Below are 25326 nucleotides of genomic sequence, written 5' to 3'. Positions count from 1 at the left end.
CATTTTTCAGACTGTGGGCATTTTCTTATTATATTGGGTTTTTTTTGCTGCAAAGAACTAAAATTTTTAAACATAATTTAATATTTTCCACTTCATTGATTTCTGCTTTGATTTTAACTTTTTCTCATATTTTGTTTGAATATATTTTTGTCATGTGGTATCCAATATTTAATTTGTTAAATATTGATATTTTAAAATGAATATCCATTTCAGCATTGCCATGGGTATAATGTTGTTAGCATCAAAGTAACCTATCTTTTTATTTTTAATTTTCTCATTGGTCCAAATTATTCTGAAGAATTTTTATTTTCAAATAAAATGTTTATAAATATTTATAAAACTAAAATTGTTTTTCAGTGTTGATAATTAATATTAAGGAGTAGTAATTATGGAATCAGATAATGGTATAGTAAGAATTCTAAGTTTTGAAATACATTAAGAAGTTTTATGGCCATTTACATGTAGATCAATTTTTCAATACATTCCATGACTACATGAGAAAATAATGTATATTCTCTGCTTGGGGCACCAGAAATTGAAAGTGTTAGTCATTCAGTTGTGTCCAACTCTTTGTGGCCTCATGGACTGTAGCTTGCCAGTTTCCTCTGTTCGTGGAATTCTCTAGGCACGAATACCAGAACGGGTAGCCATTCCTTGTCTAGGGGATCTTCCTGGTCTAGGGATCAAACCCAGATCTCTTGACTTGCAGGCAGATTCTTTACCATCTGAGCCACCTTGGGACTCTAACACAAACATATAAAATAAATTTTGCTAAATAACATTATAAATTTATTGTGTTAATCCTTTTATGCTTATATCTGAAGATAAGTGTGTAAATTTTCATGATTGTAACTAAATTGAAATCTTTCCAGAGTTTCTAGACATTGTGCTATTCACATTTTTCTATTAATGCAGTATACAGATTCCTATTCTGTTGGTCATTAGAACCAATTTTTTAAATTGTCCTATTAAAATATTTGGCTTTCAATTCTACTTGGCTATATATTATCAATTGTTTTCCCTTTCCCTGAGGTTTTGACATGTGGCTTGTTTTGTTCTTTATTTTCAATGTTATTTTTGACTGTTGTATAATTTTATACGTTATGTAAGTACTTCTATGAGACCCACACTTTTCCTTCATTGAATACTTAGCTTCTTCCATTATTTTGTTATTAGAACATGCCCTGTTACATTACATTCTTGAGCATGTCCCGTGGTGAACATCACATGAGCTTCCCTAAGAATAGAATAGAACTGCAAAGCCACAGAGTACAAAAATATTCAACTTCATAAAATGGCGCTATTTTTTTTCAAACAAAGTTGTTGCAGCATAAACAGTGAAAACTATAAAATATGAGTTTTATTTTTCTTATAGTATTTTTTTTCTATCAGATTGCCTAATTTTATCAATTTGGTGATTATAAGATGCTATCTAAAATTGATCTTAATTTCCATTTATTTAATCAATAACGAAATTAAGCGGATTTTGAAAACCTTATTGCCCACAGTTATTTCTTATTCAGTGAAATTATAATAACTTTTGTCAGTTTTTTAATGTTACCTATTTCATAGAGATTTGTATATGTATCTTCTGTTTTATTTTGTTTTTGTTGAATCTCTAAGTCATGTCCGACTCTGTGGGACCCCATGGACTACAGCATGCCAGGCTTCTCTGTCCTGCACTATCTCCTGGAGGTTACTCAAACTCATATCCATTGAGTTGGTGATGCTGTCCAATCATCTCATCCTCTGTCACCCCCTTCTCCTTTTGCCTTCAATCTTTCTCAGTATTGGGGTCTTTTACAATGAGTAGGATCTTGGCATCAAGTGGCCAACGTATTGGAGCTTCAGCATCAGTCCTTCTGATGAATTCAGAGTTGATTTCCTTTAGAATTGATTGGCTTGATCTCCTTACAGTCCAATGGATGCTCAAGGCTCTTCTCCAGCACCACAACTGGAAAGCATCAATTCTTTGGTGCTCAGCCTTCTTTATGGTTCAACTCTCACATCCGTACATGACTACTGGGAAAAACACAGCTTTGACTATTTGGACCTTTGTCAGCAAAGTGAACTCTCTGCTTTCTACAGTGTCTAGGTTTGTCATAGCTTTCCTTCCAAGGAGTAAGCATCTTTTAATTTCATGACTGCAGTTGCCATCTGCAGTGATTCTGGAGCCCAAGAAAATAAAACCTAACACTGTTTCCACTTTTTCCCCTCTATTTGCTGTGAAGTGATGGGACAAGATGTCATGATTTTCATTTTTGAATGTTGGGTTTTAAGCTAGCATTTTCACTCTCCTCTTTCACCCTCATCAAGAAGGCTCTTTAGTTCCTCTTTGCTTTCTGCCATTACAGTGGTATCATCTGCATATTTGATGTTGTTGATATTTCTCCCAGCAATCTTGATTCCAGATTGTGATTCATCCAGCCTAGCATTTTGTATGATGAACTCTGCATAGAGGGCTTCCCAGGTGGGTAAAGCACATGCATGCCAATGCAGGAGATGTAAGAGACGTGGATTCGATCTCCAAGTCAGGAAGATCCCCTGGAGGAGGGCTCACAACCCACTCCAATAGTCTTGCCTGGAGAATCCCATGAACAGGAGGCTGGTGGGCTACAGTCCATGGGTTGCAGTGAGACAGACATGACTGAAGCAACTTAGCACACAAGCACTCTGCATATAAGTTAAATAAGCAGGGTGACAACACACAGCCTTGATGTACTCCTTTTCAATTTTGAAGAATCTATTGTTCCATGTTTGGTTCTCTGCCTTTTCTAAATCCAGCTTGTACATCTGGAAGTTCTTGGTTCACATACTGCTGAAGCCTAATTGCATGATTTTGAGCATTACCTTGGTAGCATATGAAATGAATGCAATTGTATGGTAGTTTGAACATAATTCTAGATACTAATGTATTATTGGTATCTGTGCTGCACTTGGAGAAGGAAATGGCAACCCACTCCAGTACTCTTTCCTGGAAAAATCCCATGGATGGAGGAGCCTGGTAGGCTATAGTCCATGGGGTTGCGAAGAGTTGGACATGACTGAGCGACTTCACTTTCATGCATTGGAGAAGGAAATGGCAACCCACTCCAGTGTTCTTACCTGGAGAATCCCAGGGACAGGGGAGCCTGGTGGGCTGCCATCTATGGGGTTGCACAGTTGGACACGACTGAACTGACTTAGCAGCAGCAGCACTGCTGCACTTATATTTTCTTGCTTTTTGTAAAGCTTTGGTACATTTTGATGAACAGCATTCTTATTTTAATGGAGTCTGATTGATCCATTTTTATGTATTTCTATATGGGAAATATTTTCCTGTTTGAAAAATAGTTTCTTTATACAAGGTCAGTAATACTTTTAAAAAAATCTTTTTAGATTCTAAAAATTTGCCTTCAAAGTTAAATCCTTTATCCTTTTGTAAATATGTTTCTATACATTGTGTGAAGTAGAAATCCATTTTTTAAACATGGATTATTATTTACCCAACATCATCTGTTAAGTAGATTTTCCTTTTCTCACTGATCTCCAATGCTACCTTGTCTGTATATCAAATATCATTAATGCTCACAGAGGGTAAATGGAACATCTTTTATGGAAGGTAATTTGCAAACTTAATCAACCTTACAATAAATAATTTCAGTTTTAGAAATTAGCCCTTTATGCTCACACAAGTGAAAATTAATAAGAATAAAGATTTTATTGCAATGATTCTTTTAATAGAAAAAACCCTGGGAACAAGTTAGTTTCTGTCAGTAGTAGCCTGGATAAAATAAATTACTTTGCATTCATATAATGAAATACTAGTGAAGTCGCTCAGTCGTGTCTGACTCTTTGTGACCCATGGACTGTAGCCCACCAAGCTCTGAAATAATAAGTAGGTATTAAAAAATCTGTAAAGATAAAACAGAATTGTTCAAATTGTTCATTATTCCCTCTGCAGGTAATTTACGTCTACAGAAACCCCAAGGATGTTTTGACCTCATATTTTCATTTTTCTAATTTGTTGATTACATTAGAAGCTTCAAATAACATAGGAGATTTCATGGAAAGATTTCTAGATGGAAAAGGTAACTATGAATTTATTTATCAAGCAACATGTTTATGAGGATACGTTGTCATTTAGCCAAATTCTCAAACCAAGGGAACATATTTAGAGAGAAGAGAAGGCTAATCATAATATGTTCAATATACACAAGTGGTTGGTATTGGCTATCTACTCTCCTTCCTATAGCTCTTTTTTTTTTTAAACTAGGACCACCTATTCTGAGAATTGTCAAGCCTGCACAGTGTATAAGAGAAACTTTAGCCAGGGAATAATAGAACCAGAAAATGTCTAGATCCAAAGCTCATCCAGAGTAGCTAATGTAGGTGTCTTTTTATGCTCTGTCGTGGTCCTGCGGTAGACCTTATATGGCAGCTGTGGGATTCTCATTCCAGCACTGAGAAAGATAGACTGATGCAAGCGATTTCTGGAATGTGGGATCTGAGCTTTATCACTTAGAAGTTTATATTCATGTGCTGGTTTGTCAGTAAATAAAGTTGTTATACATGATCGTTAAATAGACAATAATAGGAGAAATAAAGATGTATGTTTTCAGGTGAAGGAAGCAGAAGAAGAAAGGGAGTGATCTTAGCAAAATCTTAGTTCTTAACTAATGTTAGCTCTTACCTAAGAATTTAGTTCTTCAGGATTCTTTTCTCTGCATTGCTGCTTTCCTACAAAATAGAATAACTTATAAAAGAAGTTTTCTATTAAAATGGTGCAATTGTTTCCCACAACTCCACTTTTTAAAAGATAGCATAGATGTCCAATGGTTTGGAGCTTGGTGTGCCTTTTGAGGATTCTTGAACAGAAAAGACAGACTATAGCTTGTTATATAATAAGTGTGACATCTTTACCTACTAACTCATTAATTTTCCCACAGTGATAGGAAGCCTTTGGTTTGATCACATCAGAGGCTGGTATGAGCATAGACATGACTTCAATATCCTGTTCATGATGTATGAGGAGATGAAGAAGGTAAGAGAAGAAAGTTATTTTTAAATTCTTTATTGGGAATTCTTACGATTTCAGTGAACCACATTCGCTTACTTATCTTTGTATGCTTAACTTTAAAAATGCACTATGTAAAAGCCATGATGACTAGACTGAACCTCGACATTCTAGGGATCAACAAACTAAGATGGACTGGAATGGGTGAATTTAACTCAGATGACCACTATATTTACTACTGTGGGCAGGAATCCCTTAGAAGAAATGGAGCAGCATCACGGTCAATAAAAGAGTCTGAAATGCAGAATTTGGATGTAACCTCAAAAATGACAGAATGATCTGTGTTCGTTTCCAAGGCAAACCATTCAATATCACAGTAATCCAAGTCTATGCCCTGACCAGAAACACTGAAAAAGCTGAAGTTGAACAGTTCTATGAAGACCTACAAGACCTTCTAGAACTAACACCCCCCAAAAAATGTCCTTTGCATTATAGAGGACTGGAATGCAAAAGTAGGAAGTCAAGAAACACCTAGAGTAACAGGCAAATATGGCCTTAGAGTACAGAATGAAGCAGGGCAAATGCTAATAGAGTTCTGCCAAGAGAACACACTGGTCATAGCAAACACCCTCTTCCAACAACACAAGAGAAGACTCTACACATGAACATCACCAGATGGTCAACACCAAAATCAGATTGATTATATTCTTTGCAGCCAAAGATGGAAGCTCTATACAGTCAGCAAAATCAAGATTGGGAGCTGACTCTGGCTCAGATAATGAACTCCTTATTGCCAGATTCAGACTGAAATTGAAGAAAGTGGAGAAAACCACTAGACCATTCAGGTATGACCTAAATCAAATCCCTTATGACTATACAGTGGAAGTGAGAAATAGACTTAAGGGACTAGACCTGATAGACAGAGTGCCTGATGAACTATGGACGGAAGTTTGTGACACTATACAGGAGACAGGAATCAAGACCATCCACAAGAAAAAGAAATGCAAAAAAGCTAAATGGCTGTCTGAGGAGGCCTTACAAATGGCTGTGAAAAGAAGGGAAAAGAAAAACAAAGGAGAAAAGGAAAAATAAAAGCATCTGAATGCAGAGTTCCAAAGAAAAACAAAGAGATAAGAAAGCTTTCCTCAGTGATCAATGCAAAGAAATAGAGGAAAACAATACAATGAGAAAGACTAAAGATCTCTTCAAGAAAATTACAGATACCAAGGAGACGTTTCATGCAAAGATGGGCTCAACAAGGGACAGAAATGGTATGGACCTGACAGAAGCAGAAGATATTAAGAAGAGGTGGCAAGAATACACAGAAGAACTGTACAAAAAAGATCTTCATGACCCAGATAATCATGATGGTGTGATCACTAGAGCCAGACATCCTGGAATGTGAGGTCAAGTGGCCCTTATGAAGCATCACTACAAACAAAGCAGGTGGAAGTGATGGAATTCCAGTTGAGCTACTTCAAATCCTAAAAGATGATGCTGTGAAAGTGCTGCACTCAATATGCCAGCAAATTTGGAAAACTCAGCAGTGGCCACAGGACTGGACAAGGTCAGTTTTCATTCCAATCCCAAAGAAAGGCAATGCCAAAGAATGCTCAAACTACCGCACAATTGCACTCATCTCACACACTAGAAAAGTGATGCTTAATATTCTCCAAGCCAGGCTTCAGCAATACGTGAACTGTGAACTTCCAGATGTTCAAGCTGGTTTTAGAAAAGGCAGAGGAACCAGATATCAAATTGCCAATACCCGCTGGATCATGGAAAAGCAAGAGAGTTCCAGAAACACATCTATTTCTGCTTTATTGACTGTGCCAAAGCCTTTGACTGTGTGGATCACAAGAAACTGTGGAAAATTCTGAAAGAGATGGGCATACCAGACCACTGACCTGCCTCTTGAGAAATCTGTATGCAGGTGAGGAAACAACAGTTAGAACTGGATATGGAACAACAGACTGGTCTCAAATCAGGAAAGGGGTACATCAAGGCTGTATATTGTCACTCTGCTTATTTAACTTATATGCAGTGTACATCATGAGAATCGCTGGGCTGAAAGAAGCACAGGCTGGAATCAAGATTGCCGGGAGAAATATCAATAACCTCAGATATGCAGAAGACACCACCCTTATGGCAGAAAGCAAAGAACTAAAGAGCCTCTCGATGAAACTGAAAGAAGAGAGTGAAAAGGTTGGCCTAAAGCTCAACATTCAGAAAACTAAGATCATGGCATCTGGTCCCTTCACTTCATGACAAATAGATGGGGAAACTGTGGAAACAGTGTCAGACTTTATTTGGGAGGGCTCCCAAATCACTACAGATGGTGATTGCAGTCATGAAATTAAAAGACACTTACTTCTTGGAAGGAAAGTTATGACCAACCTAGATAGCATATTAAAAAGCAGAGACATTACTTTGTCAACAAAGGTCCATCTAGTCAAGGCTATGGTTTTTCCAGTAGTCATATATGGATGTGAGAGTTGGACTCTAAAGGAAGCTGAGCACCGAAGAATTGATGCTTTTGTACTGTGGTGTTGAAGACTCTTGAGAGTCCCTTGGACTGCAAGGAGATCCAACCAGTAAATCCTAAAGGAGATCAGTCCTGAATGTTCATTGGAAGGACTGATGCTGAAGCTGAAACTCCAATACTTTTGCCACCTGATGCGAACAGCTGACTCATTTAAAAGACCCTGATGCAGGGAAAGATTGAAGGCAGGAGGAGAAGGGGATGACAGAGGATGAGATGGTTGGATGGCATCACTGACTCAATGGACATGGGTTTTTGTGGACTGAGAGTCGGTGATGGACAGGGGGGCCTGGCGCGCTATAGTTTATGAGGTTGCAAAGAGTCGGACATGACTGAGCGACCGAACTGAACTGAAAAGCTGTGAGTTATGTTTTATTTGGGGCAAAATGAGCACTGCAGCCCAGGAGACAGCACCTCAGATAGTTCTGAGAAACTGCTCCAAAGATGCAGGGCCGAAGTCAGTATATATGCGATTTTGGTGAAGGAGGATACATGCAATCGAGCACATGTTTTCCCAGAAGGTTTCTTCTAGTCTTGTGGAGTTTCTCTATCCACGGGAACAGTTGTTGTCATGCAGGATTTTAGTGCTTTTCTAGACATGAGAAGATACAAGAACTGGGCTCATAAAATCAGCTCCTGACCATATCTCACTCTCTGAAGACCTATCCTGCCAGTTTTTCCCTGAGCGCAGAGTGCCTCATTTCTGCTTTCCAGCTGAACTCCTTTCAGGGGGTGTTGAAGGTTGGCAGCTGCAGCAGCACATGATTTAATCCTGTAGAAGTAGACGGCAAGTGCCAATTTGTAGTTGACAGTATCTAACTACTTTTCAGGGTTATTTTTTTCTTCGAGGGGAGGGGTTTAATTTTCTGCAGCTCATTACTGGTCTTCAATGCTCTCTTCTCACTGTACCCACTCATCATTTTTGATTCCTCTTCATATAACCATTTGTCACAATAAAGACATATTCAACTGTGTAGAGCACTCATTTCAAAATAGAGAAAGAGCACTAGGCACCACTGAGGTGAAGAGCTACTAAAATATGGCTAATTAATTGAGGTGAATGTGTGCTCTGTGATGGAGCTCTTCCTGTTTTGTTTTTTTTTTTAAGCAACTGTTGAAACCAGCTTTCCTGCATAATCTCATAATGTTTATTCTTTGTCATTCAATTAAACCTGTCTTAAAATATTGATAAACCCAAGAGAACACGTTTCAGTTCACTATTTTGTAACCTGTGATTGATATGTTCATTCATAAACATCATTTTTTCACTCATTTCATCAGAAATTATTGAATGCCTAATATGTGACAGACAGTAAATTATGAGAAAAATAGAAGTGAACCTTTTATTCACACAGCTTATCATCTAACAGGAAAGACAAGTATTCCCAAACAAGTATAAATAATTTAAAACTACGATAATAATATTTAAAAACCCTGCATATTTCATATAAGTATATAGAAAAAGAGGATCTGGTATCATCAAAGGTGATAGGCAGTGTTTTCTGAAAAAGAGTAACCTGAAAACTGCAAGCTAATAAATCAGTTCAGTTCAGTCACTCAGTCATGTCCGACTCTTTGCATGAATGGCAGCAAGCCAGGCCTCCCTATCCATCACCAACTTCCAGAGTTCACTTAAACTCATGTCCTTTGAGTCAGTGATGCCATCCAGCCATCTCATCCTCTGTCTTCCTCTTCTCCTCCTGCCCTCAATCCCTCCCAGCATCAGAGTCTTTTCAAATGAGTCAACACTTCCCATGAGGTGGCCAAAGTATTGGAGTTTCAGCTTTAGCATCATTCCTTCCAAAGAAATCCCAGGCTGATCCCCTTTAGAATGAACTAGTTGGATCTCTTTGCAGTCCAAGGGACTCTCAAGAGTCTTCTCCAACACCACAGTTCAAAAGAGTCAATCCTTTGGCACTCAGCTTACTGCACAGTCCAACTCTCACATCCATACATGACCATATGAAAAACCATAGACTTGACTAGACGGACCTCTGTTGACAAAGTAATGTCTCTGCTTTTTAATATGCTATCTAGGTTGGTCATAACTTTCCTTCCAAGGAGTAAGTGTCTTTTAATTTTATGGCTGCAATCACCATCTGCAGTGATTTTGGAGCCCCCCAAAATAAAGTCTGACACTGTTTCCACTGTTTCCCCATCTATTTGCCATGAAGTGATGGGACCAGATGCCATGATCTTAGTTTTCTGAATGTTGAGCTTTAGGCCAACTTTTTCACTCTCCTCTTTCACTTTCATCAAGAGGCTCTTTAGTTCCTCTTCACTTTCTGCCATAAGGGTGGTGTCATCTGCATATCTGAGGTTATTGATATTTCTCCCGGCAATCTTGATTCCAGCTTGTGCTTCTTCCAGCCCAGCGTTTCTCATGATGTAGTTTGCATATAAGTTAAATAAGCAGAGTGACAACATGCAGCCTTGACATACTCCTTTTCCTATTTGAGACCAGTCTGTTGTTCCATGTCCAGTTCTAACTGTTGTTTCCTCACCTGGATACAGGTTTCTCAAGAGGCAGGTCAGGTGGTCTGGTATTCCCATCTCTTTCAGAATTTTCCACAGACTCTTGTGATCCACACAGTCAAAGGCTTTGGCATAGTCAATAAAGCAGAAATAGATGTTTTTTGGAACTCTCTTGCTTTTTCAATGATCCAGCGGATGTTGGCAATTTGATCTCTGGTTCCTCTGCCTTTTCTAAACCAGCCTGAACATCAGGAAGTTCATGGTTCACATATTGCTGAGGCCTGGCTTAGAGAATTTTGAACATTACTTTACTAACATGTGAGATGAATGCGATTGTGTGGTAGTTTGAGCATTCTTTGGCATTGCCTTTCTTTGGGATTGGAATGAAAACTGACCTTGTCCAGTCCTGTGGCCACTGCTGAGTTTTCCAAATTTGCTGGCATAATGAGTGCAGCACTTTCACAGCATCATCTTTCAGGATTTGAAATAGCTCAACTGGAATTCCATCACCTCCACTAGCTTTGTTCGTAGCGATACTTTCTAAGGCCCACTTGACTTCACATACCAGGATGTCTGGCTCTAGGTGAGTGATCACACCATTGTAATTATCTGGGTCATGAAGATCTTTTTTGCACAGTTCTTCTGTATATTCTTGCCACCTCTTCTTAATATTTTCTGCTTCTGTTGGGTCCATACCATTTCTGTCCTGTATTGAGCCCATCTTTGCATGAAATGTTCCCTTGGTGTCTCTAATTTTCTTGAAGAGATCTCGAGTCATTCCCATTCTGTTGTTTTCCTCTATCTCTTTGCATTGATCACTGAGGAAGGCTTTCTTGTCTCTCCTTGCTGTTCTCTGGAACTCTGCATTCGGATGCTTATATCTTTCCTTTTCTCCTTTGCTTTTCGCTTCTCTTCTTTTCACAGCTATTTGTAAGGTCTCCCTAGACAGCCATTTTGGTTTTTTGCATTTCTTTTCCATGGGGATGGTCTTGATCCCTGTCTCCTGTACAATGTCACAAACGTCTGTCTATAGTTCATCAGTCACTCTATCAGATCTAGTCCCTTAAATCTATTTCTCACTTCCACTGTATAATCATAAGGGATTTGATTTAGGTGATACCTGAATAGGCTAGTGGTTTTCCCTACTTTCTTCATTTTAAGTCTGAATCTGGCAATAAGGAGTTCATGATCTGAGCCACAGTCATTTCCTGGTCTTGTTTTTGTTGACTGTATAGAGCTTCTCCATTTTTAGCTGCAAAGAATATAATCAATCTGATTCAGTGTTGACCATCTGGTGATGTCCATGTGTAGAGTCTTCTCTTTTGTTGTTGGAAGAGGGTGTTTGCTATGACCAGTGCGTTCTCTTGGCAGAATTCTATTAGCCTTTGCCCTGCTTCATTCTGTATTCCAAGGCCAAATTTGCCTGTTACCCCAGGTGTTTCTTGACTTGCATTCCAGTCCCCTAGAATGAGAAGGACATCTTTTTTGGGTGTTAGTCCTTAAAGGTCTTGTAAGTCTTCATAGAACCATTCAACTTCAGCTTCTTCAGCGTTACTGGTTGGGGCATAGGCTTGTATTACCATGATATTGAATGGTTTGCCTTGGAAACGAACAAAGATCATTCTGTCGTTTTTGAGGCTGCATCCAAGTACTGCATTTTGGACTCTTTTGTTGACTATGATGGCTACTCCATTTCTTCTAAGGGATTCCTGCCCACAGTAGTAGATATAATGGTCATCTGAGTTAAATTCACCTATTCCAGTCCATTTCACTGATTCCTAGAACGTTGATGTTCACTCTTGCCATCTCCTGTTTGGCCACTTCCAATTTGCCTTGATTCATGGACCTGACATTCCAGGTTCCTATGCAATATTGCTTTTTACAGCATTAGACTTTGCTTCTATCACCAGTCACATCCATAGCTGGGTATTGTTTTTGCTTTGGCTCCATCCCTTCCTTCTTTATGGAATTATTTCTCCACTGATCTCCAGTAGCATATTGGGCACCTACTGACCTGGGGAGTTCCTCTTTCAGTATCCTATAATTTTGCCTTTCATACTGTTCATGGGGTTCTCAAGGCAAGAATACTGAAGTGGCTTTGCCATTCCCTTCTTCTCCAGTGGACCACATTCTGTCAGCCAAGCTAATAAATACATATTAACAAAAAAGAGATGGGGAAAAAAGGAAGCCAGGGAAAGAGAACATGCAAATTTCCTGATACATTAAAGTGGATGAAAAATGAAGGAAGAAGAACAGGCAAAGTGAAAGTATTAAAAGGTTGAGTGGTCAATAAGAGTCAAGCTGCTCAAAAACTGTAATAAATGACGGTGATTTCTTTCACCTTAAAGGCAGTAAGAAGTCTTTTAAGAATCACAAGAAGGAGAGTTATGTAATACAATTAATATTTTTAGGCTATCATTCCATTTTGTGGATTGAAAATGATGTTAGTGAACAAAGGCAAATTCGTTAGATGCTAGTGTGATAACCCACTGAACACCAATGATGCTTTGGGTTAAAATGGTCACTCTGAGACTGGAGAAACTGCAGAGCTTTACCACATATGTTTAAGGTCCAAAGGAAAGGGATTATATACAGGAAAAATGAAAAAGGGAGAAATATTAAAATGCTTTCTATATTCTGGCTCATATACCTGTGTTGATAATGATGTCATTCATTTAGTGCTTAGGGAACACTGAGGCAGGGTAAAGCTGAAAAGAGAAGATTATGAGATTGGTTTTGACATATGCAGTTTAAGATGATTTAGAAGTATTCAAATGAACGTATTTGAAAATTGGGGGAACATACAGGCCTACATTTCAAAGAGATTTACTCTAAAATTATCAATGATATTAATTTGGACATTATCACTGTATAGACTATAGTTGAAACCATGGTTATGCTTAAAATTGAGAGTGAGGAGGAAAAGGACAGCGAAAGAGGAGGAAAAGAGAAATGAAGAAACAGTGTACGGGAGGAAATAAGGGGGGCTAGTACTATTACTGAGAGAATTTAAAACATAATGTTTGGGTAGAGAGGGTGAGCCCAAGAAGAACACTGAAAAGGAACTATCCGAGAGGTAGGGAGAAAAAAAGTGTGTGCTGACAGAAGCTAGGCAGGTGTGTCAAGAAACGTTTTTAAGACTTTTTAACCTCTCAGTGTTGAGAAGTAAAAATGAAAGTTTAAAATATCCATCAAATCTAATTACATGAAGTATAGTGTGCAGTAGAGTAAACTGGGTTGGAGGGGTTGGGGTGAAATTGATGAATCCTAGGTATATAACACTGGCACAGACACGTGGATTAATATATTGCAACTGTCTTCTCTATCCCTATTTTTATAGCTAATATTTGGACTTCAAAAAAATCCTGCCCCCAGTAGAATTATCATCTCCCAACAAAAGCTGCCTGTTCTCCCATAAAATGTACTATATCTCGTGATCTAAGTCAGAAACTAGCCTTCATGCCTGATATCTCCTTCACCCTTGTCTCTTAATTTCACTAGTTAGTAAAAGTCTGAATTCTGTCTCTGATTCCATTGTGGAAGTTGCAAACATACCAATCTATATTGCCCCTTCCATGGTCCAGATCACCATTATCTTATGCTTAGTTTCTAAAGCAACTTATCTAACTGATTTGCCTACTTGCAAATCTCAGTCCATCTCCATTTATTCTCTATTCTTCAACCCATGTGATCATCTTAAAATGCATATGTGTTCCCTTCCTTATTTTTATATTTGAGCTGTCCAATAAGAATGTGAGCACAAAAATATATTCATAAACAGCAGATTTTGCTGGAAATGTGGATATAGAAGGCACTGAGTAAACTATGCAAAGTCCTGGAGTATTTGTCTGTTCTGTCATCAGTATACTATCAGCAGGTATCAATTTTAACTTACCTTCCACCAAGTTGCCCATTGTTGATATATTTTTGTTTTAGTTTTTTCATCGGTTTTTCAAACAGTTATTTTTTTCACCATATCTTGGGGAAAAACTATTAACTTTCTCTCTCCAGGAAAAAACAATTTGGTCAACTCAAGTTTCTGCTTTAAAGCCCTTTCTAAACGGGGATCCCTATTTAGGTCAAGCAATTATGTACCATCAATACTGATGCAGATTTTGAGGTCTTCTTTGTCTACTACTTCCCTTGAATATTTCTTGATAATTTGAGGTAATACAATTTATGTCTATTCTTTAATTGGAATTAACAAGCCCATATAGATTATCACAAAGCACTTTGACGACTTCTCACAAGGCTAAGAATCCCAGAGACAGAGGAGCCTAGTGGGCTGCCGTCTATGGGGTCGCACAGAGTCAGACAGGACTGAAGTGACTTAGCAGCAGCAGCAGCACAGAGCTGAAGGTGATATTCTTAATTATATAGTGTCTATGTTGAAACATTTTCTAGCTACTTGTGTCAAGTGTATCGAAGTATGTAGTTTAAATGAGGGCAGAAGTAGCTATGTTGTTTGGAGATTGATAATAAATGATAAAACTATAAGTAAAATCAAAGAAGTAGGTATATAAACAAGGATAGTGGTTATTTGGGGGCAGTAAATGCTATCCTTATTTATATAACTACTTCTTTTCTTCCCCTACTCCCATATCATTGTCACTCTATTCTTCTGACTCTAATATGTGAGTAAACTTATTCACCAAGGTCTTCATTTCTGTTCATGAATTGGGATCTCTTGTAAGTCTGCTCTACTAATTTATTCAGATTATAAAATATATCAGAATTGCCTTTCTTTTGAAGGGTGAATGATATTCCATTGCATCTATATATTTTGTTTATGCGTTCATCCATTGATGGACACATGAATGACTTCCACTTCATGGCAATTGTAAATAATGCTGCTATTACCATGAGTGTACACATATCTGATCCTCATCTTCATTTGTTTTGCATGTATGCCCACAAGTGGACTTGTTGGATATGAACTTTAATTTTTTGAGGACTTTGAAAGAGTAGTAAACTTTGAAAGAAGAGGTCTAATGCGTCTATATGTGATATTCTCATTCAAAACTCTTTTGGATATCTAATGCCCCCTTGAGATTCCTTTTGAATTTTACAATGAATTTTTCAATGTGTAAAAATATCATTGGGATATTGATAGGGATTGCACTGAATCTTTGAATTACTTTGGGTGGTATTAACATCTTGGCAATATTAAATTTTCCAGTTCACGACCATGGATGTTGTTCTAGTCAACTCTCTAAAATGTTTTCCAGAACACAATATTTTACCACATTGATTAAGTTTATTCCTAAGTATTTCATCAGTTTTGAAACAATTGAAATTGGAATTATTTTGCTATAAGTTAGCCTTTTGGAGAAGGAAATGGCAACCCACTCCAGTATTATTGCCTGGAAAATCTCATGGACGGTGGAGCCTGGTAGGCTACAGTCCATGGGGTCGCAAAGAGTCGGGCAACTGAGCGACTTCACTTTCACTTTCACTTTTAGCCTTTGAATTGTTCATTGTTAGTGAACAGAAATATAAGAGTTTTGCATGTCGGCTTTGTATCAGCAACTTTGCTCAATTGTCTATTAGTTCTTACAAGATTGTGTGTGTTTGTAGAATCTTTAGGATTTTTCTATGTCTGAAATCATGTTGCCTGTGAACACTTTTCCTTTCTGATTTAGATGGCTTTTATTAATACTTGTTTATTTTTCCTAACTGTTCTGGCTAGGACTTTCAGTACTATGTTGAAAAGTGGGGAGAAGTGTTGAAGTGGACAGAATAAGCATCTTTAACTTGTTCCTGATTTTAGTAGAAAATCTTTTGACTCTTTCACCATTAAGTGTGATGTTAGCAGTAGGTACTTTATATATAGCTTTTTTTAATGTTGAGATAGTTTCCTTTAATTCTTCATTTGTTGATTGTTCTTGAATCATGAAAACATGTTGGATATTGTCAAATGCTTTTTCTGCATTAAATAAAGTGATCATGTGGTCTTTCTCTTCATTCTGTTTCTGTGATATTACACTAATTAATTTTCATAGTTTGAACCATCTTGCATGCCAGAAGTAAATCCAACTTTATTATGGTTTATAATCTTTTCAATATGTTGTTGAATTTACTATTAATTTGTAGAGGAATTTTGCACCCTATGTTTCATAAGTGATATCGGTCTTTAGCTTTTCCTTACACCATTTTTCTGGCATTGATACCAAAGTAATTCTTGCTCAACTGAATGATTTTGGAAATCTTTCATACTCTTCAAGTTTTTTGAAGAACATGAAGAGAATCGGTGTTATTACTTATTTAAATGTTTGGTAGAAATCACCAGGAAAGCCATCAAGACTTGGGTTTTTCTTTGTATTCAGTTAGTTGCTTTATTCATTCTCTTATGAATTATGGTCTCTGGGGGCTTCCCAGATGGTGACAGCAATAAAGAATCTGCCTGGCAATGCAAGAGATGCAAGATATGTGATTTTGATCCCCGCATCAGGAAGATCCCAAGAGTAGCAAATGGCAACCCACTCTGGTATTCTTGTCTGGAAAATCCCGTGAACAGAGGAACCTGGTGGGTTACAATCCACGGGGCTGCAACAAGCTGGACATGACTGAGAGGCTGAGCACACACACAACAAACACAGAGAGAGTATTATCGACCAGTCAACATACTGCAGAACTTAGTAGTTTCTGAAATGTATGCCAGTGTGCATGCTGTCACTTCAGTCATGTCGGACTCTTTGCAACCCTGTGGACTACAGCCCACCAGGCTCCTCTGTCTATGGGATTCTCCAGACAAGAATGCCTGAGTGGGTTGCCATGCCCTCTTCCAGGGGATATTCCCGACACAGGGATCGAACCCATGTCTCACATGTCTCCTGCACTGGCAGGCAGGTTCTTTACCACTAGTGTCACCTGGGAAACCCTCTGAAATGTATATAATAAGTCTAAAAGTGTTGCTTGAATGGGTGACTGAAGTTGAGCTCTCCTTGTAAAATCAAATGATAGGAAACTCTAACAAAGCTGGCAACATCACTCAGTTTAACAGAATGAATGTTACAGATCTCAGCCAAACTTTGGACTTAGAAAAAGCCAAAGCATGGTCAGTTTTCTAAAATGTGGTAAAGATGTTGGGCTATAACTCAGGTGTTCCTTATAGAATGAACATTTTCTCATACAATTCTTTCAGGATCTCAGAAGTTCTGTGCTTAAAATCAGCAGTTTTCTTGAGAAAGAACTGAGTGAAGAGGATCTGGATGCTATTGTGAATCAGGCTGCATTTCAGAATATGAAAGTTGATCCTCAAGCTAATTATGATGGCATTCTGAAAAATGAAATTGGGATGAGAACAAACAACGGACAATTCCTGCGCAAAGGTGATGTTAAGTGGGTAATAGAAGCAAATGTGTTGAGACTTGTCTTGAGTCCTTGGCTGCTGCTGCTGCTGCTGCTGCTGCTAAGTCACTTCAGTCCTGTCTGACTCTGTGCGACCCCATAGATGGCAGCCCACCAGGCTCCCCCGTCCCTGGGATTCTCCAGGCAAGAACGCTGGAGTGGGTTGCCATTTCCTTCTCCAATGCGTGAAAGTGAAAAGTGAAAATGAAGTCGCTCAGTCGTGTCTGACTCTGAGCGACCCCATGGACTGCAGTCTACCAGGCTCCTCCGTCCATGGGATTTTCCAGGCAAGAACACTGGAGTGGGGTGCCATTTCCTTCTCCAATGCATAAAAGTGAAAAGTGAAAGTGAAGTCTCTCAGTCGTGTCCAATTCTTGGCGACCCCATGGACTGCAGCCTGCAGGCTCCCCCGTCCCTGGGATTCTCCAGGCAAGAGTGCTGGAGTGGGGTGCCATTGCCTTCTCCTCCTTGGCTGCTAGATTAAGTTAAATGTGGCCTGCAACATGTCTCTCCAAGAATCACTGTTTAAACAGAGAATCAATGATCCTAACTAAAATGAACCTGAAAATTATCCCAGGAAACAGAACAGAACTTCAGTATCTGACTAATAAATATTAGATTCCTTCTTTCTTAACCATGTGACCCTACTTTAAAATTTCTTAAAAAGTCTTACCAAAAGGCAAAAGATACGTGTCCAAGAGAGCTCCAATTCTTGGTTTACCTTATTGCTCTTCAGAATATTCTAGATGGAAGGTTAATATGTATTTTGTTTTGAGAAGGATTTTTATATCATTTCTTTCCTTTCAAGTTGATATTTCTTCATTGTAAAAAGTCGATTGCTACCTCATTAACCCAATGTGCTATGAATTCAATCATCCAATAACATGAATAAATTTTTATTATGCTCCATTAAGTTGCCAGGGGTTGCTAAGAATAAATATATTTTCTCCTGATACTCCTTAATTTCAATTTTTTCATTTAATCTTTTTAATATACATTATTCTAAAACATAATTTGCACTTATCTATATCACTAGACTCATATTTCATCCTAATATATTCATAACAGCACTATGACAATAGACACTGATTAAATTTTAATTATATAAAGATCTTATTAAAATTACTGTGGATACCAATATTTTAAAAAGTCATTGCTTCCTCTTTGTCCCATTTATTATCAGTTTTCACTTCTCATTGCTCAACTAATCAGATATAAAGCATTTCTCATGCCCATGTAACTTACTGCCAAATGACCGTAATATAAACAAAATAAATTCTGATAGCCAAAGATGCCAATTTATTCATCTTTATTACATAATTGAATTAATGTTGGTTTCAAACTTCCATCAAGTGAAACTTTTGTATTAATGGCAGCCCTTGGCACCCTCTGTTCCTTGAATTTATTACATGAAAATCTATTAGTAATGGTTCCTCTTTCCATGGGATGCTCCAGGCAAGAATACTAGAGTAACTTGCCATGCCCTCCTCCAGGGGATCTTCCTGACCCAGATCAAACCCAAGTCTCTTGTGTCTCCTAAACTGGCAGGTGGGATACAGTTTATTTACAATATCATATTAGTTTTAGTTGTACAGCATAGTTCAGTTCAGTTCAGTTGCTCAGTTGTGTCTGACTCTTTGTGACCCCATGGACTGCAGCATGCCAGACCTCCCTGTCCATCACCAAGTCCCGGAGTTTACTGAGACCCCATGTTCATTGAGTCAGCAATGCCATCCAACCATCTCATCCTCTGCCATCCCCTTCTCCTCCCACCTTCATCTTTCCCAGCATCTGGGTCTTTTCTAATGAGTCAGTTCTTCACATCAGGTGGCCAAAGTATTGGAGTTTCAGATTCAACATCAGTCCTTCCAATGAATATTAAGGACTGAATTCTGGTGCATGGACTGGATAGACCTCTGTGCCATCCAAGGGACTCTTAAGGGTCTTCTCCAACACCACAGTCATGCTTGGGGCTGGTGCATGGGGATGACCCAGAGAGATGTTATGGGGAGGGAGGTGGGAGGGGGGTTCATGTTTGGGAACGCATGTAAGAATTAAAGATTTTAAAATTTAAAAAATAAAAAACTAAAAAAAAAAAAAGATTTAAAAAAAAAACAAAGCGTCAATGCTTTGGCTCTCAGCTTTCTTTATAGTCCAACTAGATGGATCTTTTGGCAAAGCAATGTCTCTGCTTTTTAACATGCTGTCTAGGCTGGTCATAACTTTTCTTCCAAGGAGTAAGCATCTTTTAATTTCATGGCTGCACTCACAACCTGCAGTGATTTTGGAGCCCCAAAAAATAAAGTCTGTCACTTTCCGCTGTTTCCCCATCTATTTGCCATGAAGTGATGGCACCAGGTGCCATGATCTTAGTTTTCTGAATGTTGAGTTTTAAGCCAATTTTTTCACTCTCCTCTTTCACTTTCATCAAGAGGCTCTTTAGTTCTTCTTCACTTTCTGCCGTAAGGATGGCATCATCTGCATATCTGAGGTTATTGATATTTCTCCTGGCAATCTTGATTCCAGCTTGTGCTTCCTCCAGCCCAGCATTTTGCATGATGTACTCTGCATATAAGTTAAATAAGCAGAATGACAATATACAGCCTTGACATACTCCTTTCCCAATTTGGAACCAGTCTGTTGTTCCATGTCCAGTTCTAACTGTTGCTTCCTGACCTGCATACAGATTTCTCAAGAGGCAGGTCAGTTGGTCTGGTATTCCCATCTCTAAGATTTTCCAGTTTGTTGTGATCCACACAGTCAAAGGCTTTGGCATAGTCAATAAAATAGAAGTAGGTGTTTTTCTGCAATTCTCTTGCTTTTTTGATGATCCAACAGATGTTGGCAATTTGATCTCTGGTTCCTCTGCCTTTTCTTAATTCAGCTTGAACATTTGGAAGTTCATAGTTCACATACTGTTGAAGTGTAGCTTGGAAAATTTTGAGCATTGCTTTACTAGCGTGTGAGATGAGTGCAATTGTGCAGTGGTTTGAGCATTCTTTGGCATTGCCTTTCTTTGGGATTGGAATGACAACTGACATTTTCCAGTCCTGTGGCCACTGTTGTGTTTTCCACATTTGCTGGCATACTGAATGCAGCACTTTCACAGCATCATCTTTTAGGATTTGAAGTAGCTCAACTGGAATCCCATCACCTCCACTAACTTTGTTCGTAGTGATGTTTCCTAAGGCCCACTTGACTTCACATTCCAGAATGTCTGGCTCTAGATGAGTGATCACACCATCATGATTATCTGGGTTATGAAGATTTTCTTTTTATAGTTCTTCTGTGTATTCTTGCCACCTCTTCTTAATATCTTCCACTTCTGTTAGGTCCATACCATTTCTGTCCTTTATTGCGCCCATCTTTGCATGAAATATTCCCTTGATATCTCTAATTTTCTTGCAGAGATCTTTAGTCTCTCCCATTCTATTGTTTTCCTCTATTTCTCTGTACTGATCACTGAGGGAGAAGGCTTTCTTATATCTCCTTGCTATTCTTTGAAACTCTGCATTCAAATGGGTATATCTGCCCTTTTCTCCTTTGCCTTTTACGTCTCTTTTCATGGCTATTTTTAAGGCCTCCTCAGACAGCCATTTTGCCTTTTTGCATTTCTTTTTCTTGGAGATGGTCTTGATCACTGCCTCCTGTACAATGTCAAGAATCTCCATCCATACTTCAGGCACTCTGTCTATCAGATCTAATCCCCTGAATCTATTTGTCCCTTCCACTGTATAATCATAAGGGATTTGATTTAAGTCATACCTGAATGGTCTTGTGGTTTTCCCTACTTTATTCAATTTAAATTTGAATATGGCAATAAGGAGTTCATGATCTGATCCACAGTCAGCTCCTGGTCTTGATTTTGCTGACTGTATAGAGCTCCTCCATCTTTGGCTGCAAAGAATATAATCAGTCTGATTCGGTATTGACCATCTGGTGATGTCCATGTGTAGTCTTCTCTTGTGTTGTTGGAAGAGGGTGTTTGCTATGACCAGTGCATTCTCTTGGCAAAACTCTATTAGTCTTTGCTCTGCTTCATTCTGTACTCCAAGGCCAAATTTGCCTCTTACTCCAGCTATTTCTTGATTTCCTACTTTTGCATTCCAGTCCCCTATAATGCAAAGGACGTTTTTTTTTGGGGGGTGTTAGTTCTAGAAGGTCTTGTAGGTCTTCATAGAAGTGTTCAACCTCAGGTTCTTCAGAATTACTCGTCAAGGCATAGTCTTGGATTACCGTGATATTGAATGGTTTGCCTTGGCAATAAACAGATCTTTCTGCTGTATTTGATATTGCATCCAAGTACTGCATTTCAGACTTATTTTTTTACTATGATGGCTACTCCATCATGCATGTACAGCATAGTGATTCACTATTTTTGCATATTATACTCCATTATAGATTATTGCAAGGTAATTGCTATAATTCCCTGTGCTATACAATGTATCCTTGTTGTTCATATACTTTATATTGGAATCCTGGAGCCCAGGGTTCTCCAGCCTTTCTAACTGTCCCAGTGGTTTTCCAATCAGCCAAAGTCTGATATGCCCAGCTCATGGCATCTGGCAGTCTGTTCATTCCCCAGTGTTGTCTCACATGATCTCCTTTTCCTCTGAGTCTATCCCAAGGGTCAGACGTCCTGGAGCGATCGCCCTTTTTCCCTTCATACGTGTGCTATCTTGTAACTTTCTGATAGTCCTGGTTTTCCAGGAGTCTCACTGCCTGTTTCTAGATAGAATTCTTTCAGTGAGAAAGAATCAGTTAGAAGCAAAGTTTCAATGAGAATTCTTCCACATGAAGGTGTATTTTTGATATGTTCTTGGGGAGAGTTGAAGTTCAACTCCTTTTGCTCACCATCTTGATCTCACTTCCTCTTAAAAATCTTTGGGTCATTCTCTCTCTCTCTCTCTCTCTCTCTCTCTCTCTTTTTTTTTTGCAATTTTAAAGATGAATAAAATACTTACTTTGAAGGGTATCATTAAGAACTATATTATGTGAAATAATAGATGTGGTTTGCCAAGTATGGTGTATGGAACTTTGTAAGATATATTTAAATATTCTAATCTCTTTGAATATTTAGCTGTATTTTTCCTTCTTAAGAAAGTTCTATATTAATGGTAGTGGATAATGAAAATTAAAGATAAGGAAGTGGATTATCACTCTGTTTTCTGTGTTATCACGTCCTAAGTGTGATTTTAGCTCAGCCATGTATAAGAGAAAGTGAGGCATCAAATTCCATGGAAAACAAATAGATAGTCATCTGCTTAAGTAGATAACAAAGTGGTTGGAAGGAAGCTTTTGCCCAACAGTGCTACCTCCTCACCCAGGGCTATCTGTGTGTTTATTCCACCAGGTACCGTTGGAGACTGGAAACATCACTTGACCGTGGAGCAAAATGAGCGATTTGACAGAGTATTCCAAAGGAAGATGAAAGATTTTCCCTTGAAGTTCATCTGGGAAATAGATGAGGAGTAGAATCAGTGGAAAATATAATAATACTGTAAAAATCTAACAACTGGAAAGCATATTTTAATATATACATTAATTTGTGCTTCTCATACAAATGTTAATTATAAAACTTTATTAATTGACAAAATCAGTAAACTGTGCTTAGATTCAATTCCATGCCTTTAATGAAACTTTGACATTTCACCAATTATAATGATTTGGATAATCTGCAGTGTTAGCCTATATGATAAAGTGAAAGAAAGAAAGCATGCAACATGAATAGTTTGAGAGTGTTTTCCATAGCAGGCACTCATTATTTATCTATAATTTTCGAATTGAAATTTGATAATTTGGCTTTGAATCAATGTGACTAATGAGTAAATAAAGAAATCACATGCATCTGAGAAGCAGATTCATCTATTTAATGATTTACCAATTCACAAAGTTTATACTAAGGAGTTAAGTTTCAAAGGTAGATTGATCATCTAATAGTCTAATTATTTAACTATTTGGATGGAAAGAAATATTTGTATCTATATAACTCACTAAAGTAATACTATGTGTATCTAAGAGTTGCATATTTAGAATAAAATTACTTTGAACAAGAGAAATATAGATAAATATGTCTTTAATTCCTAAATGGAGAAAACATTGTGATGCATAAAAGTGTTGTAAGAAAATTAATAAAATTCATAAATTCACAGTGAAACACCTCAAGGTATCACCCTCCATCAGTTCAGTTCAGTTAGTCGCTCAGTCGTGTCCAACTCTTTGCAACACAATGAATTGCAGCATGCCGGGCCTCCCTGTATATCACCAACTCCCGGAGTTCACTCAGACTCACGTCCATTGAGTCCGTGATGCCATCCAGCCATCTCATCCTTAGTCATCCCCTTCTCCTTCTGCCCCCAATCCCTCCCAGCATCAGAGTCTTTTCCAATGAGTCAACTCTTTGCATGAAGTGGCCAAAGTACTGGAGTTTCAGCTTCAGCATCATTCCTTCCAAAGAAATCCCAGGGCTGATCTCCTTCAGAATGAACTGGTTGGATCTCCTTGCAGTCCAAGGGACTCTCAAGAATCTTCTCCAACACCACAGTTCAAAAGCATCAATTTTTCGGCACTCAGCTTTCTTCACAGTCCAACTCTCACATCAATACATGACCACATGAAAAACCACAGCCTTGACTAGATGGACCTTTGTTGGTAAAGTAATGTCTCTGCTTGTGAATATGCTATCTAGATTGGTCATAACTTTGCTTCCAAGGAGTAAGCGTCTTTTAATTTCATGGCTGCAGTCACCATCTGCAGTGATTTTGGAGCCCCCAAAAATAAAGTCTGACACTGTTTCCACTGTTTCCCCATCTATTTCCCATGAAGTGATGGGACCGGATGCCATGATCTTCGTTTTCTGAATGTTGAGATTTAAGCCAACTTTTTCACTCTCCTCTTTCACTTTCATCAAGAGGCTTTTAGCTTCTCTTCACTTTCTGCCATAAGGGTGGTGTCATCTGCATATCTGAGGTTATTGGTATTTCTTCTGGCAATCTGGATTCTAGCTTGTGCTTCTTCCAGCCCAGCATTTCTCATGATGTACTCTGCATAGAAGTTAAATAAGCAGGGTGACAACATACAGCCTTGATGTACTCCTTCTCCTATTTGGAACCAGTCTGTTGTTCCATGTCCAGTTCTAACTGTTGCTTCCTGACCTGCATATAGGCTTCTCAAGAGGCAGGTCAGGCAGTCTGGTATTCTTATCTCTTTCAGAATTTCTCACAGTTTATTGTGATCCACACTGTCAAAGGCTTTGGCATAGTCAATAAAGCAGATATAGATGTTTTTCAGGAACTTTCCTGGTCAGGCAGTCTGGTATTCTTATCTCTTTCAGAATTTCTCACAGTTTATTGTGATCCACACTGTCAAAGGCTTTGGCATAGTCAATAAAGCAGATATAGATGTTTTTCAGGAACTTTCCTGCTTTTTCGATGATTCAGGGGATGTCGGCAATTTGATCTCTGGTTCCTCTGCCTTTTCTAAAACCAGCTTGAACATCTGGAAGCTCATGGTTCATGTATAGTTGAAGCCTGCCTTGGAGAATTTTGAGCATTCCTTTACTAGTGTGTGAGATGAGTGCAATTGTGCAGTAGTTTGAGCATTGTTTGGCATTGCCTTTCTTTGGGATTGGAATGAAAACTGACCTTGTCCAGTCCTGTGGCTACTGCTGAGTTTTCCATATGTGCTGGCATATTGAGTGCAGCACTTTCACAGCATCATCTTTCAGGATTTGAAATAGCTCAACAGGAATTCCATCACCTCCACTACCTTTGTTCGTAATGATGCTTTCTAAGGCCTGTTTGACTTCACATTCCAGGATGTCTGGCTCTAGGTGAGTGATCACTCCATCGTGATTATCTGGATCATGAAGATCTTTTTGTACAGTTCTCCTGTGTATCCTTGCCACCTCTTCTTAATATCTTCTGCTTCTGTTATATCCATACCATTTCTGTTCTTTATGCCG

General features: G+C 38.4%; 1 protein-coding gene across 1 annotated transcript in view; it reads left to right on the top strand.

Annotated features, from left to right (window-relative positions):
- LOC101104832 (amine sulfotransferase-like) overlaps positions 1-23422 on the top strand; it is a 32505-nt gene extending 9083 nt beyond the window's left edge. The window contains exons 4-7 of the mRNA XM_012182532.5: positions 3944-4070; positions 4929-5023; positions 17158-17344; positions 22717-23422. Coding sequence (XP_012037922.1) covers positions 3944-4070; positions 4929-5023; positions 17158-17344; positions 22717-22838 — 531 coding nt within the window. The 3' untranslated portion in view covers positions 22839-23422. The remainder of the gene's footprint in view (positions 1-3943; positions 4071-4928; positions 5024-17157; positions 17345-22716) is intronic.
- The last annotated feature ends 1904 nt before the right edge of the window (positions 23423-25326 follow it).

The sequence above is a fragment of the Ovis aries genome, chromosome 8 (genome assembly GCF_016772045.2).
Source record: "Ovis aries strain OAR_USU_Benz2616 breed Rambouillet chromosome 8, ARS-UI_Ramb_v3.0, whole genome shotgun sequence".
Classification (NCBI taxonomy): domain Eukaryota; kingdom Metazoa; phylum Chordata; class Mammalia; order Artiodactyla; family Bovidae; genus Ovis; species Ovis aries.
The sequence above is the reverse complement of the archived record's forward strand: the minus strand, read 5'-3'. Positions and strand labels throughout refer to the sequence as shown.